The sequence below is a fragment of the Athene cunicularia genome, assembly GCF_003259725.1.
Source record: "Athene cunicularia isolate RWA chromosome 1 unlocalized genomic scaffold, athCun1 chr1_part1, whole genome shotgun sequence".
Lineage (NCBI taxonomy): Eukaryota > Metazoa > Chordata > Aves > Strigiformes > Strigidae > Athene > Athene cunicularia.
This window is the reverse complement of record NW_020799091.1, coordinates 68,969,106-68,985,012: the sequence shown is the minus strand read 5'-3', so window position 1 is coordinate 68,985,012 and position 15,907 is coordinate 68,969,106. Positions and strand designations below refer to the sequence as shown.

Genomic DNA, 15,907 nt, shown 5'->3' with positions numbered 1-15,907 from the left:
AAACTGTTCTCTCTCTGATTCAGACACCTTAGTCTCTTCCTATTCTATCTTTCCAATGTGCCTTTTTTTTGTCATTGGGGGATTTACACTCCATGTCGATGACCAAAAGACCATATATGTACATCCTAAACACAGATTAATTTTGATAATAATATTCTACTTCTGATTTCAGTGCAGGTTTGAAAAATAGACAAAGAGGTATCAAGCCCTTTAAAATTTATGTCTTCCTGTCTGTTGTGGTGCTTGTCGTCCTGCAGAAGTGTGCTCACACTTACTACTGACCATTCTTTTTTCCATGCATAGTTACCTGGCGATATTATCACAGATTCCATGACCTCCGTATTTCGCAGGCTCCACTGGCGCCCCAGCCTTTCTGACCATAATTTTAAGGGTCAATCGTTTACCCTTCATACCAGCAGCTTCAAGTCTGCGTTGGATTTCTTCTGAGAGGCTCAGAAGGAAAGCTTCTGCTTCCTTAGGCTGAAAGAGAAAAACAACATGTTTAGATAATTACTAGTTTTCAAATATTGAAGATAAATCATTAAGAGTGAATGCAATCCAGACTGTGTAAACTGCAAAGAGCAAGCTGACTCACAGGTGATGGTCTTACTTAATTTCAAGTGGTTTGTTTTACATTGTAGGTCCCTGAAGTCAGGTGAGATGGTAGATTCCTATTCTAATGCTGAAGGAGGAAATACTAAGTCCTTTTGGAAATGTTTTTAAAAAAATGTATTTAGAAACACCAACACAGAATTACAAGTCTAACTTTAAGCACACACCTAGAAGACAGGCTTATAAGGAAAATCTTTTTCACTATGAGGAAAGTCAAGCAGGGGAATATGTTGCTCAGAGAAGCTGTGCAGTCTTTCTTCTTGGAGATTTTCAACACCAGACTGGATAAAGTCCTGAGCAACTGGTCTGATCAAAGCTTCCTCTGCTTTGAGCAAAAGGCTGGACTACACAACATAATGAATTCTCTCCCAAACTGATTTTTCTACAATTTCTATAAATGCTTAAGTTCTCAACAGAAAGCTGAATTATTTTTTAACACAATTTTGCCAACAACACTCCCCCCATACAATATTTGGAAAAAGACTAATAAAAATGTTTCACTGGAGCAGCTGGTGATGGTTTCGGGCACTGGCATCTTTGAATAATCAGCATTTAAATGAAAGAGAATGCTAGGTGCTGACAAACCTACTGCAGTTCTCTTTTTCTGTATGAGACTTGTATACCGAATGCAGAATAGCCAGCTAATTTTGTGCAAGCTTCTTTTCAGTCCAATACTTTTGCAGTCTCTCCTCCCATTTTATCGTTTGGTCTCCTACTTCTTCATTTTCCTCATTTTTATTTGGTGGCTAAGATGGTGCTCTAACAGATCAAAGTGTAAGTGAAAATAATCAGAATATGAGAAGATTCTTCTACAGCTGAAAGAAGTCATTGCAGAAAAGAAAGTAAGTTTGAATTTACCTGTGTAAACCTTATTCCGTAGTTGATTTCTGCTGAAACAGATTTTCTTTCTTTTTCTGTACGAACAGGTCGATCATCTAAACCTCGACAAAATCTGTAGAGCATTTGTCCTGTTTTTGGACCAAATTCTTTTTGCAGTTTTGACATTGAAGCACACTGCAGATCTCCACAGGTTTTAATTCCCAAAGAAGCCAGCTTAGATTCCATCGTCCTGCCAACTCCTAACAACATAAGCAATTAGTTCTGTTAATGCTACACAATTCAGAGCCAGTCAGGTTTTGAACAAATAAAATTTGTCTTTTTAAACCTACACTAGGTCCTATCAAATTAATAAATAAATATACACCATTAAAAAAAATTCCACTCAACAGAACATGGTTCAGATGGAAAGTTTTGCTGTCTTCACCTGTATTTCTTTAATTTGTTTCATATATTTAGTTTAAGAAGTCATACTGCAGCATGTTTCTTTATTTCTTGGTAAAATGTGAATGACTCCTGCTTGCAAATCTTCTTGACAAGGTACTGCCTGTTACAGTGTATATAGCTCTGAACACCACAACACTCAGTCTAAAAAGTGTCCAACATGTAATATGCTTTTCCATTGTATACAAGTGATTTAATCTAAAAGAACACCAACAAATATTTTGACTACTGTTCCACTGCTTCCTAGGTAGAAAAATAATATTTCAAGTAGAAGTGATAGCATACCTGTATCACTTGTGCTTTGAATTGCCAAGCACTAGAAATTGTAGGTATCCATGGCAACGGCACATATGTAAGTGTGATAAACTTAAATATATTTCTGGGTTTTCGAGAGGTGGTCTGTTACTTCCAAAAAATATTAGTCCTAAGAGTTTACACTACCAAAGTCAATCTCAGGTAATCAGCTTCTATCTTTTATAATCTGTTTCTTTGTCTAGGTGGCATTATTGACACAAACAGTAAAAAGTTTTTATGATAAACATGCAAGTGAATTCCAAGAACTTTAAAATACTCAAGTCAAAGCACAGTACTATATAATTTTCTGGAGGAAAAATATCTCCTACAAGTTATGCCAAAGAGAAATGGTGCTGTGCTGTAAATTATGTTTGGCCATGGTAGGGGATACATAAAAGATGATTTTGAGTAAACTTGAATCTGTCTATGTAAGCTATTTTCTTTTCCATTTTGGTGTCTATTGCTATCTATTTTTTGCTTTCCTTCTCTTTTTTTTCTCTTAGAGAAAAATGCTATTTTGAACATTTAACACTAAATATATGTGTACACATGCAGGCTGAGCTCAGCTTATCACTAACATACAAAGCAAAAATGAGCACTTAGCACTTTTTGCACTGTGTCACATTATACTACTAAAGTACTGAATAACAATACAATACAGTTACATGCCAGGAAACACTTTAGCTTATATCTCTTTTAAGTATTTTCCTGTAACAGTAAAAAAATGTAATAAAGCCTGTTTTCATACAGGTCTATTCCATATGTCCTTACCATCTATCACTCTCCCAGCACAGTAACTCTAGTTCTCTGCCATCATTCTGTGAATCCTGCTATGCCTTGGAGAACCTCCCTAAAACCTGTAGGCCAAAAATGCTTCTTTCCTCCCCTCCAGCTTTCTCCTTCCTGGAGTGAAGAGATGCCATCCACAGGAACCCTGACAGACTTGAGATACGGGCCTGTGCAAACCTCATGAAGTTCACCCAGGGCCAAGTGCAAGGTCCTGCACGTGGGCCAGCGCAATCCCAAGCACAAAAACAGGCTGGGCAATGAGTGGATTGAGAGCAGCCCTGAGAAGGACTTGGAAGTGCTGGTGGATGGAAAACTGGGTAGGCCCCAGTAATGTGCTCTCAAAACCCAGAAAGCCAACTGTATCCTGGGCTGTATCAAGGGAAGTGTGGCCATCAGGTCAATGGAGGTGATTCTCCCCCTCTACTCTGCTCTCATGAGACCCCACCTGGAGGGCTATGTCCAGCTCTGGGGACCCCAACATAAAGAGGGGGTCGAGCAGGTGCAGAGGAGGGTCACGAAGATGATCAGAGGGTGAAGCACCTCCCCTGTGAGGACAGGCTGAGAGAGTTGGGGTTGTTCAGCCTAGAGAAGAGAAGGCTCTAAGGAGACCTTACTGCACCCTTTCAATATATAAAGGGGGCTTATAAAAAATGTGGAGAGGAATTTTTACCAGAGCCTGCAGTGACAGGACAGGAGGAAACAGTTTTCAACTGAAAGAGGGTAGATTTAGGTTGTATATAAGGCAGAAATTCTTTACTGTGAGGGTGGTGAGACACTGGCACAGGTTGCCCAGAGCAGCTGTGGCTGCCCCCTCCCTGGCAGTGTTCCAGGCCAGGTTGGACGGGGCTTTGAGCAGCCTGGTCTAGTGGAAGGTGTCCCTGCCCAGGGCAGGGGGGGTGGAACTAGATGATCTTTAAGGTCCCTTCCACCCCAAACCATTCTGTGACTCTATGATTTTGATTCTCTTATGTCCACATGACAGAAAACATATACTCTGGCTATACAGATGATGACTGAGAACTACTGCCAAAAATGTACAACAGTTGAATTTTGCTTGCCTGTCCCTCAAAGGATGTACCAATTTGGATCACTCTCCTCTGTCAAGCTGTAATTTTTCACAAAACTTGTGCAAACATTATGTCACTCGAACTTATATCTCTCAGTAAGATTTGGCTGAAACTGCCAAACAGTTCATGCTTGCAAATTATATCATAATTGTCACAATAATTTCTTCAGACAACTAGCCAAGAGTTGGAATTTGACAAACCTGTTGTTCTTTAAAAGAATCAACATATTTTGTCACAGTTTGCAGCATACCATTAACTAAAGTTCCTTACACACACAAAAAAAATTACCTATGTAATAAATGCCTAAAGTATATTCTAAGTCTACCAGAACCAAAAGCTGTCTATAGCTGGATGCAGAGCACAACAGTGGTAATACTCCCACAGTAGCCTTACTTTCCACCTTCCTCTCTATTTATCAGCCATTCTAATATGGCTCATGTTAAAAGCAGAAACTATAGTTCAGTAACATACTTCTCTGCCAAATTTTTTTTCTTAATTTTCCTCCTGTCCTTATTCTTTTGGAAATCTCTCCGTTTCTTAGATGCAGCAGATATTAAATAAATTCCTCTCTCCTTTTTTCCTTTCATATACTCTCTATTATGGCATCTGTGCTGTTTTTTGCAAATCCTGACTTCATACACTCCTTTTTAGAAAGAATACTCTCTTGGACTTGTTCTCAGTTCTGAGCAAACCCTGCCTCTCTCAGTGATAAGTACCTGATATTACTAATTTTATTACATTCATCATGATACAGCAAACTAGCACTCACTTGAAATGACTCATCTAAATAATTTTATTAAAGAATGTAAGGTTGTATAACATACTAAATGCTGAACAACTTCTTTAGATCATGCAGTGTGAATCTGTAAAATTCCTTCTAAAAAAGATGTTTCTCAAAGACACAAAAAGGTCACAGAGATTCTCTTCAGAAATTTCAGAGATCAGTAGATCTTTTTTTGGATCATAACCATGGAATAGCATCTGATCTTGTTTGATCCAGACCACAGATTTTTAGCTGTAACTGTTTTAATATCAGGAGGCAAAATGTCCTCTAAATGAAAGGAGTACCTGGAAGACTGGTAACAAGTTGCCCTCTGATAAAATCATCCACTTCTTCAGGTTTTAAGTGATAGTGTCCATCTGGTTTTGCTTTACGAGTTGCCATTCTGGCCAGCAGAATATTGGAACCTGTAAAAACAACAATTTAAAGTATGTCTGTGGCAAATTCTGTCTTTTCAAGTAGAATACCGCAGTTCAACAGCCAAGGAAAAATTGCAGAAAGTACTCTCAAATTATTTATCTTTTACAATTAATTTAATTAAATATATTCATATACATTTGCAGTATATACTTCCAAAATACCAGCTAGCAGTTCTTGTGATTACAGCAGTGTAACTACTGGTAACTGCAATTGCAAAGTTAAAACCAATCAAAACAAAAAACCACCAAAAAAACCAAACCAACCAACAAGTAAGTGCAGGACACTTCACTAAGAACACTGAATTTATTTCTCTTGGCTGTGTTCTACACATATAGAGGTACAGATAAACAAGTGCAAATGGCTAAAAAATTTAGAAGTGTAATATTTTAATACTTCAGAACTTAAAAAAATCTGCTGTGGTCAACGTAAATACTACTTAGGGACAATTCTATTAAACATATGCGAAACACTGGAATTAAGCTAATATTTGGACCTCAGTATTCACTAAAAAAATCCAATGATCTATTAAATTATTATGTGCACTCATAAAGTGCGGTGGGAACAAGACCTATTTCAGTATTTTTTCTTCCCTGTTTATTGGCTTATTCATGCCCAGCCAGTAATATCTCTGAAATGATACTCAAACACATAAATTACTACCACTCAAACACCCTGTTGTAAGCTAAAACAAACTAATAAAAGGTCAAGAGAATTTACAACTCACAGCACTATGTGTTACTATTGCTCTTCTCCTCCCACCTACGTTCACATTCTTTTTGTCTATTCTAAAATTTTAGTTAATAAGAACAGTAACAGAATTTTATGTGCACTGTTTCTCCTGAGAGGTTCAATTGATGAAACAATGACAGATTCATCATTCAATCTCCTATTTAACTTTGGGGGTCCACGTTTTGTCTATAGTGTACTGAAGATTTCTGATCCTCTTACCTATCAAACATACCAACATAGCCTCTAATACCACAAATCTGTGATTTACCTCCTGCAATGTATTATTCCCTCAACACTGAAGTAAAGCAGGAAAAAAACTAATACCTCACTTAACAAACAAGAAACCAAGATACAGGATGTTTACAGATAAGTGTTTAATCTTTCACTAGCATTGCTTAAATCAGTTTAGTTTAGCCACTAAAATCTCTAGGGTAAAAATTAAATTTATTCAACTGGCATAAGCATGTCCTTCTTTAATTTATCTCTAATCAGAAAACGGTGTTGCGAGGAGATCTCAATAGTATAACAGTATTTACTAAAATTTACATTTTGTTATATTGGTACAACTTTCCCATTGGGCAACATATAAATCACTTACACAAGATGTATGTTTCTGGCAGATCATGTTTTTGAAGTAAGATCTCTATATTCATGTAATAATACAATTGTTTCCTCTGATATTTTTGGTTAATGATGAATTATAAGTGAAGAGACAAAGTCATTGCTGTGTACCTACCATATGAATTTCTAGAAAGGATACCAAAATTATTTTCCAATATCTCACACAAATTGATTATTAGAAAAAAAGAAATGCTCATAGGTATTTGTCTCTTTCATTCGGTCTAAGAACTGTATCTAAGAAATAATGCTTTCAAAACTAATTCCGCTCTTTCTATGGAAAAAACAAACACATTAAATAAGCATATAAGAGATTACAAATGTGTTTCAAGTCAAAACAAGACACAAACAGGAATCCAGGGAATTACAGTCTCTGTGCTATGATATCAGAAGAAATAAAGAATTCTGTTTAGACTAATGAACTTCAGCTTGTCTCACAAGTGGATTTCATATACTTATATACACTCAGTATATTTACTCAACCCTAGGATTAGAGACAAAAACAAAGGAGAAAGGAAGAGGACAAGTGAAAAGAAATCAAGGAACTATTTTCAGATGTGTGATTTCATATACAATACCTAGTACAAATCACACAAATCTTTGCTTTCAATACCTTCTAATAATTATGCTAAATCATGACGCCCCATAAACTCTTACTGCTATCTCTGATAAGGAACAGAATCCATGCTCATTTTTCTGTTTACTGGAAAAATACAGCAGCATTTTATAAAAATGAATGTAAGAATATCATACAGATGGGATTTTAGCATACTGTTCAGATAACAAAGGAGACATTATAGCAATTTTACAAATTTTTGCTTAAAATTTTCCCCTTATGAAGATTGTCTTGCATTGTTATTTACACTAATTTAAATGGCAATATATTCCATATCACACAAACACTTAAGAGTTTTAGCAATCTTAGACAGCTTTGACACACCTTACAATAGTAGGCACTTCTTGTAAATAGAAATGAAATAAGGTACTCACCCATCCCAACAGAAGCAGTGCATTTAGTTTGAGCTTTGATTTCGGTGCGGATAGCATTTGCAAGTTCATCAGGAGTCAGTCTGGTCTCTGTAAGGATTTCAGTGATATCTACTAGTGCTTCATCACAACTGACTGCTTCGATGTTATGAGTATAGCTATCAACACAAAGTAAAGGAGGTGAAACACCAGCAACAGCTCACCATCTGTTAAAACAAATATGTAGCAAATAAAGTCTTCCTTTTGTGGTGGCATTTCCCTGCTTATTTTGTATCACACATCACTTACATATTAAAAATGCTAAACCAGCAAATTACAGTAACATGACTAATGTAGGACTATTTTCAACATGCATCATGATTTTAAAGGAACAGCTGGAGGAGGAGCTGAATACAAATTTCCGGTTTTGTTCAAAGTGCATTTAAAACCAGAAAGTAGTTTCTAATAGAAGTTACTCCAATAATCCATTCTTAAGTCACTCAAAAAAACCTCCTGGAAGAATCTCACTACTAAGCAGGGATCTGCTTCTCATAGTGTAATCAGTAAAAAAATTAACAATGACTCCTTTAGAAATCAGATGTTGACTGTTTACAGGATTTGGCTTCAAGATCAAAAGAAGCACAGTGCTCAAAATGACAAAAATACTACAAAAGGAAGTTGTCAAATAGGAATGACTTTATTGAAGCTGAAGAGTAACACAGGGATGCAAATACTAAATCGAATAATGGCATTCAGCAGCGGCAAATAAAATATGCTAGATAACCTTACCATGAAAGATCATGTAAACAAACAGCACATGTTACCTTGCTAGTATTTCATATATTGTCCGTGCAACTTCTTTGTATGCATCAAAATCGTATGAAACCGCTTGTAGATTTGGACACAACTTTTTTGCTTGGCCAAAAAACATTCCATTCTTTATGCCAACTTGTCTAAAATTAAATAATAAAAAAACCCCAAATAAACACAGTACCAACTTTTCTACAAATTAATATGGAGTATTTCCAAATGAAGTATTTATATTTTCCCACAAGAATGAATTATCAATAAGAAGGAATTTAGTCCAACTGCTAGAAACTTAATAGGTAAAAAAAAAACCCCTGCAAATAGAGTATTTAAATTAGCTGTATAATACTCAGGCATGCAGTATGGACAGCCTGAATGGGAACATTCTTAAAGAGAAAGAAGTCTCCAGAAAGCACTACTTGCTACCTTCAGTTTCAAATTAAAACCACACATATACACTACAGTGACTAAGGTAACTGGATCTTACAATCCACTGTGCAAGCTTACAAAATTATGCTCCTGTAATAAACAAACTCTAAGTTTTTGAGACACAAATATAATCCTACCTATCCCAGAATGCTTGAGAAATGTTCCAATGAAGGGATAATTTCTGGAGTATTGTTATCATCAGGGAACAAAATCCTATTTCCAAAACTGTGCTTATATTTATAACAAGTTGTTTCATACTCTGAACATTTATAAGCTATGTTATTGGGAATGCTCAACATAATCAGTGCAAGAAATGGTTTTATGTATCACACTTACTGTCTCATTTTAACTAAAACCTTCAATAACAAAGTGTTCTTAACTCCATAAAAGAATGCAACTTTGACACAGAGAAGTGAAGATAATTATGCAATCAACAATATCACAGCAAATGGCATAAGGTTTTCCTTAATATGCTTTGTTTCAAGTTACATGTAGGTTAGGCTGAGAGCTATTAAGCAGTGTTTAAAAAGCAGCAGCATCCATAGGGAAAACCTTGTGTTAAATTCCAACAACTATTTAACTACAACTTTTGAAAATATAAAAAATAACTCTCTAGATAAATTTCAAGCAACTGATCTAAGAACTAAGATTTTCAAGCAACCTGATAGGTAACTTTTACCTACCTGGCTTCATAACTACAAGAAGCTATTTCAGCCATGGACAGAACAGTGAGATCGAAGTCAGCTCCATTCACGTGTGTGGAATCCAGATGCTCCCAGACTGGTGAGTCCAGCTTATCAGCTACTCTAATTTCTGCTTGGAAAATAATATTTATATTTGGGTTCATGTCATTTTTCTTAAGAGTTCAACAGAATGAATGTGAATAAAATAAAAATTATGGGGTTTATTTTACACAATTTCTATACTGCTACCTGTTGATGAAGAGGTTCGTAATACTGTATTGATTTATATCATGGCCCAGAAAAAAAGACAGACAGCCCCCCCCCCCCCGTCTGTACATATTACTGAAAAGAATATTAAGCTACTGAAAAATTCTGTGTCTGTTTTCCCCACAGTTACTAGACAGCAGCTTGTTGGTGACTGCATACACCACACTGCAGACTGTAAAGTAAGACTGATCTCAGTTACCTTTAATTACAATAAAAACGATCAAACACTTGAGGCTAACTACTAGAACTATATCCTGTAAGCAAACACAAGACAAAAATTTACTAACTGCTTGTCTGAACAAGACAACACTTAGCTATATTCCTTTTTACAAAAAGCACAACCACCAGCATAACACAGAAATTAAATTCAGAATACAAACCCACTTTTTATCATACTTACAACCTCTTACTTAAAACTGTTTTTCTAATAATCTAGATAACACAGAGTGATTTTAAAGAAGTAAAATAACCAGAATGCTGATTAGCTCAAATTAAAAAGCATTAGCTAGAAACTTTTATTTCCTTTAATACTCTTTGGAGATATTAATTGACAAAACTTTTGCTGTTACTTTCTAATAATTCTCTTATTAGGATATGTCAACTTCTTTCAAACATCGCCATAATTTTATCTTGGATAAAAATGATACAATTACAAATACTGCAACCCCAGATGTAAAATGAGACAGACCTTCCCTAATTCTATAAAACTCTACTGCAAGCTCTTAACTAAATTTTAGAGTCCTCCAGGCCCACTGCATACTAGGTACTAGAACAGAAATCCATGACTCTGAATACTGGAATCAAGTAAACCCTTTTCTATTCCTTTCTATTTGAGTTTTCACAGTACGTAAACCTTCAAAGACACAGGCCTATACTCTAAATAAACATCAGCCTGAAAAAATGGCTAGGTGCAAAAACTACCATGCCTTCCCAAACTTCCCATGCGAATCAAACCAACAAGGTATCATGCAGACAAAAAGCTTCTATTAACTTAAAATTAAATCCAATATGTATGCTATAGTTCTTTTTCATTACTGTAGTCTATTCAATACCATATACCTTTGTAATATAATAAAAAGGAGTATTCTTCAGAGTGCCACAATGCCTAATTATATTTCAGGCTACTAACAACTTACACACTGACAATCTGACTGAAAGGCAACATGGTGCTATCTGCACAAATGACCAGTTATCAGACCAGAGAAAGCGTTGTAATGAGTGAGTGGAGACAGCAGGGGTAGAACCTGACTCATGTGAAAACCTGCTTTTATTCAGAATTTCTGCTAAATTTGTGCACCTTTTTATGTCTTATATATTTTAATGTATGATGAGCTCAGTAAGTTACCTAAGATGTCTACAACTGAAAATTAGAGCAAAATTATGCCCCAAATAAAGATAAGAATGACAAGAACAATTTCTTTAGTCCATGCCTTCCTGTGCCCTGGCCTGAGATGATGCTGTCATCTTGTCTATCTTCATTGGACTCGTTGACTTTTTCCACATCGCAGCAGAGCAGATCCCCCCATGAGCTGATGGAGTCACTTCATGTGAAATTCAGGGCAATGCAGAACACATTGTCCTCAATGGAAGGCAAGGTAGAGAACCTCTCATCAAAAGCTGGGAAACTAGACAGGCACATGGTGAATGTGGAGCAACGGATGGAGAAATCAGAGGCCAGGACCCAAGTCTGTGAAAAAGAAATCGCTGAGAATAAATCTGTGACTAATATGATGGTTAAAATCTGCTGCTCTTTAGAATGAAAAAAGGGAGATACTAGGGTTGAGGGAAAGGAAGCCTAGAAAACATTCACATCTTGGGCATCCTGGCCATAGAAAAAGAGACCCCAAACTATGAATCCTGATTAACATATGTTAATCTTCTGTCTTTAGAACATGAATGTTAAAGATGGCATGTATGTAGAGAAGTAATTTCTACTAGCCAGAAAGGCTATCTCCAATTTGGGAGATTTTGGGTGAGAGTGATAGCAAGTTTTTAAATTTAAAAGTTATACATTTTTGGATGAATTCAAACAAGAAAAAGAAAGTATTTCATAAAAGGCTCAAGACTCTATTGACACTAGATATTTGTCTAGCAATGCAGATCAAAGGCAGGAACCAGTATCACTAAAGAAGTAATTTAAAAAAAAAAAAAAAGATAAAAGTAGCAGAATTCAAGTATTTGTTCAAAAGTAATTAATAAAGATTTTGTTTTGTTTATTTTTTGCTTGGTTTGGTTTTTGTTTGGTTGGTTTTTAATTTGAAACATTTTTTCTAATAAGCAAGAGTTGGAGAAGGCAAAATCAGAGAACAGCCTGGAAAGCTTGAAGCATCAAAAAATGAAGTGGGTTCCATGTTGAAGCATGGATGTTAAAATATGTTCATGTTCAAAGTTGGTCCCAACTACCTTTTCATTTCTTTTATGTAACATGTCTCCAAACAGAATTGTGTATGTTTAACAGCATAATTTAGCATTCTGTATTTTGGTATTTTAGAAAAAAGTACTTTTCCATGTGATACATGTGCCTACCGGACCATATTTACCTCTGGCACGGCACAATTAAACACATGTCGTGAAGTGTGTCATATACGCTTTCTAAGATACTATGATGTTAGAAAAGCCTCGCCTGCAATTCCACCTTTTCATCTAAGACCACAACTAACTGTAACTTCTTTTCCCCAAAAGGAAGACAAGCCATATACTTATGAGAATGCAAGCAGAAACAACAGGTTGTATTTTTTGTTGATAAAACTATTGTATATGGAGATAAAAATTAATAAAGAGACTAAAAAATATTATGAACTGCAGCTAATGAGAGATTATAAAAAGAGTGTTAGGAAAAAATCCTTTCACTAAAACAATAGGTTGCACAATCAGTCTAAGTATCAAGAAAGAAAGAGGCCTGCCTTGTGTGCAAGCCAGTGAGATTGGATGCTGAAGTAAAGAAATGAATGTGCAGATATCCAGAAAAAGCTGCTGCAGTAAGAAACTGAGTTGTTACACAATGAGGCTGAAATCTGCTATACCCTTAAGCAGTAAATATAGTAGAAGAGATACCACTGAATTTATGAATCACAAAGAACTTGCTAGATATCACCTAAACTTCTGTAATTTAACTGCCCCACTCTCCAAATGTCACTTGATTGTATGAAGTCACCCCCTCATCCAGTGTAACGTCCTAATAAAAGTTACGAAGTCACTGTATAGAACTGAACTACCAATAAATAGTTCATATACAAGCTGTACTACAGAAAATCCAACTCCATAAAAAACACAGCTATCTTTGTAGAGCACTTTTATATGGCATTGCAAACAACACAGCAGAAGCTAAGCCTGGAGCATCCTGAGAAGTCCTGAAAAAGTTAAAGGCCAGTGGGTTCCACAAACATATTCTACCTCAGTTTTGAAGTGTTCTTAAACTACAGCAAAAAGACAAATAAAATTGCATCACTTCCTGTAATACCTTGTTTCCAAATGTCTTTGAAAATTGGCAGAATTTATTAGGGATTTTTTTTTTTTTTAAGTACTAATATTTCAGAAACAACCATGGAAGAACAACCTGTCTTTTTCTACCTCTTGTATCAACAAAATAACTCACTGAGGTGTAAACTTTGTAACAACATACCTGCTACCACAAGGTTGGTAAAAAGTGCATATGCAAGGGACTAAGGAGAAACTCCACTTCCAATCCTAAACTGAAATTAAATAGCAGCTGCCCCTTGTATATGCACCTTTTAAAACCTTGTGGTAAACTGCTTCAAGGTGATGAAGCAGACTGTTGGAGAAAAAAAGAGAACAAAGTTGCCAATGTTTGGCAATATACTTTCTCATACTAAATGCAGTTCAGGCAGTAGAATAGTAATAAAACATGTTAATAAAAGTATGCTTTGTTTATATTAGTATAGTACTACTTGAGGACACAGAAAGTAACAAATTTCTAAATTACTCCAGGCAAGTAAGGAATCCTCAAACTACAACAGATGCCCTGGATTTGAAGAAACAAAATACTGGGGAGACAGAACTCATGGAAGTTGCACAGACTTTCCAGAAACCTAAGATGCTCTAAGGACCACACAAATTAACTCTCGGTCACAGATACAATGTACACACGCAATTCAGAACCCAACTTCAAAGAACTTCTCACTGGCCATGTATTGTCATTTCTACTTTTATAGTAAAAAAAATTTAGTAGCCTTCTGTATAATAGACTTATTCATAACAAAGTGATCCCAGACAACCTGTATTTATTTCCTGTTTTAAATAATTACTTAACATTGTATCTTATACTCAACCTCAATGAAAGTCAGTAAAACCTAAAATTATTCTAAAATAATTCACGATACTGAGCAAAGCTAACTTTGTAGTCACAGTGGCATGTTATTACTGAGGCCACAGAGCACCATGTTGTCCAAAGCTATTTCTTCTCTGAAATTCCCCACATGAATTAAACAAATTTATCCACTGCACACTTTTTAATAGCTTTAAGAAAAAGTCTTCAATAACAAAATTTAAAAACATACTGACAAACAAACAAACAGACTTATCTGTACCTGCTTTGCCATTCAATAGCTTATTCTGATAATATTGCTGTTCAAGCTGGGGGTTTGCACCAGGGCGCAGTGGTGCCTTTCCTGCACCTCTGTTACTAGTAACAGCTACTGGTTTTCCTGTGGAGAAGAAATGAATGTACTGCTTACAAGTCAACATCTATAACTTACATTTTAATAAGAGCACAACTACAGTAGGTGAGATCATAAACATGTCTGCTTTATTTTTTTATATTTTCTTTCAAGCTTATATACTTTTACAGCATTAAGAAGGAAACAGCTAAGAAAGTGACTTTGCATTGTGACTATGAATTTGTTGTTTTAATTGAAGTCACATGTAAAGAAAAGCTTTTAAAAGATAAAAATACAGCCATACTAGTTTGTCTTTAATAAAAAGTATAGATGGAAGCTGTGAAACTTCACCAATGCCTAATGATTCATTAGTTTAAGACACAGCAAACACTGTACTAATTTTAAATACTTTATCATGTTTATTAGCTTAAGTAAACTAGAAGAGTATACGCATAACAACACACTCGCTTCCACTTAATTAACTGTACAAAATCAAATCTTCAGTAAACTTTTGACTTTTTAGTAATATCAACTCCTCCATAATTTTTCTACAGCACCGAAGTTCAGTGTTTGCACAGAACAACTAGTATCTCCACTTCTAAATGGTACACTTGTAAAAGAACCCACCAAACTTGCTAAGGAGCTCCACTAACTCTTCCTATGCCCCAAGGATGATCACACAACTCAGACTTCTAAATGCTAACTAAATTGTTAAGCCTCCAGGTCTTGTAGTACTTCATGTGTAAGATAGCAAACAGGAGAAGCAAATTTCCCTTGAAAAAGATGCATCAGGCAAAGAGACAATTCTCAACCTTGAACATTCCACTTTTCTAGTTAAAACAAAGCTCCTTCCATCACTTCAGGAAAATTATTAGGATATCCCTTTTTTTTTAAACACAGTGACCAAAATCTACTTTTGGTACAACTAGAATTTGAGCTCTGATTTCTATTATGGTAGATTTAAGTCTCAGTAAGATATGTGCAATGTTACAGAGAATGTTACTCCAGATTTTACTTTTCTTTTCTCTAGATAGTGAAAGGAGACAGCAAGGAGAATTCCAGTTCTCTCTTCCACTTCCTTTTGGATTGTGAGAAAGTAAACAGGAATAAAAAGATTAACATGTGAAGTTCATTTTGTAAGTGTGAAAGTTTGGCTTTGTTTTTAAAGGCTTAACTGAGTAAACTGTAACATGTAGAATTAAATACTGACCTTTGAGATCTGGTCTATTTCGGATAGCCACAGACACAAAGAAGCAATCCATATCCACGTGCATTATACAGCTCTGTGGCTTGGTTGAGCTCGCAACAGACACATTACCTAGTATGAAGATACACCAACAGAAAACTTGAACCCTAATTTATACATTTTGGTACTACTCACAGTAGTCATCAAGGACTATTATCAAGTTCTTACCACCTTAAATTATAAAGATTTTTGTTTCTTCTCACCAAGAAGATATTTAAATTTACAAAATTCTCAGAGAAATGTAAAAATAAATAGTAGACTAACAGACTAAACAGTGCATCAGCTTAAAAGTTTCTATTTTA

At 35.5% G+C, this 15,907-nt stretch overlaps 1 protein-coding gene across 1 annotated transcript in view; it reads right to left on the bottom strand.

The window, feature by feature from the left end:
* Positions 1–15,907, bottom strand: part of REV1 (REV1, DNA directed polymerase) — a 46,487-nt gene that overhangs the window by 17,218 nt on the left and 13,362 nt on the right. Inside the window, exons 6-13 of the mRNA XM_026848548.1 lie at positions 15,570–15,677; positions 14,291–14,407; positions 9,477–9,606; positions 8,382–8,510; positions 7,582–7,736; positions 5,112–5,231; positions 1,471–1,691; positions 308–480 (exon numbers count right to left, since the gene is read on the bottom strand). Coding sequence (XP_026704349.1) covers positions 308–480; positions 1,471–1,691; positions 5,112–5,231; positions 7,582–7,736; positions 8,382–8,510; positions 9,477–9,606; positions 14,291–14,407; positions 15,570–15,677 — 1,153 coding nt within the window. The remainder of the gene's footprint in view (positions 1–307; positions 481–1,470; positions 1,692–5,111; positions 5,232–7,581; positions 7,737–8,381; positions 8,511–9,476; positions 9,607–14,290; positions 14,408–15,569; positions 15,678–15,907) is intronic.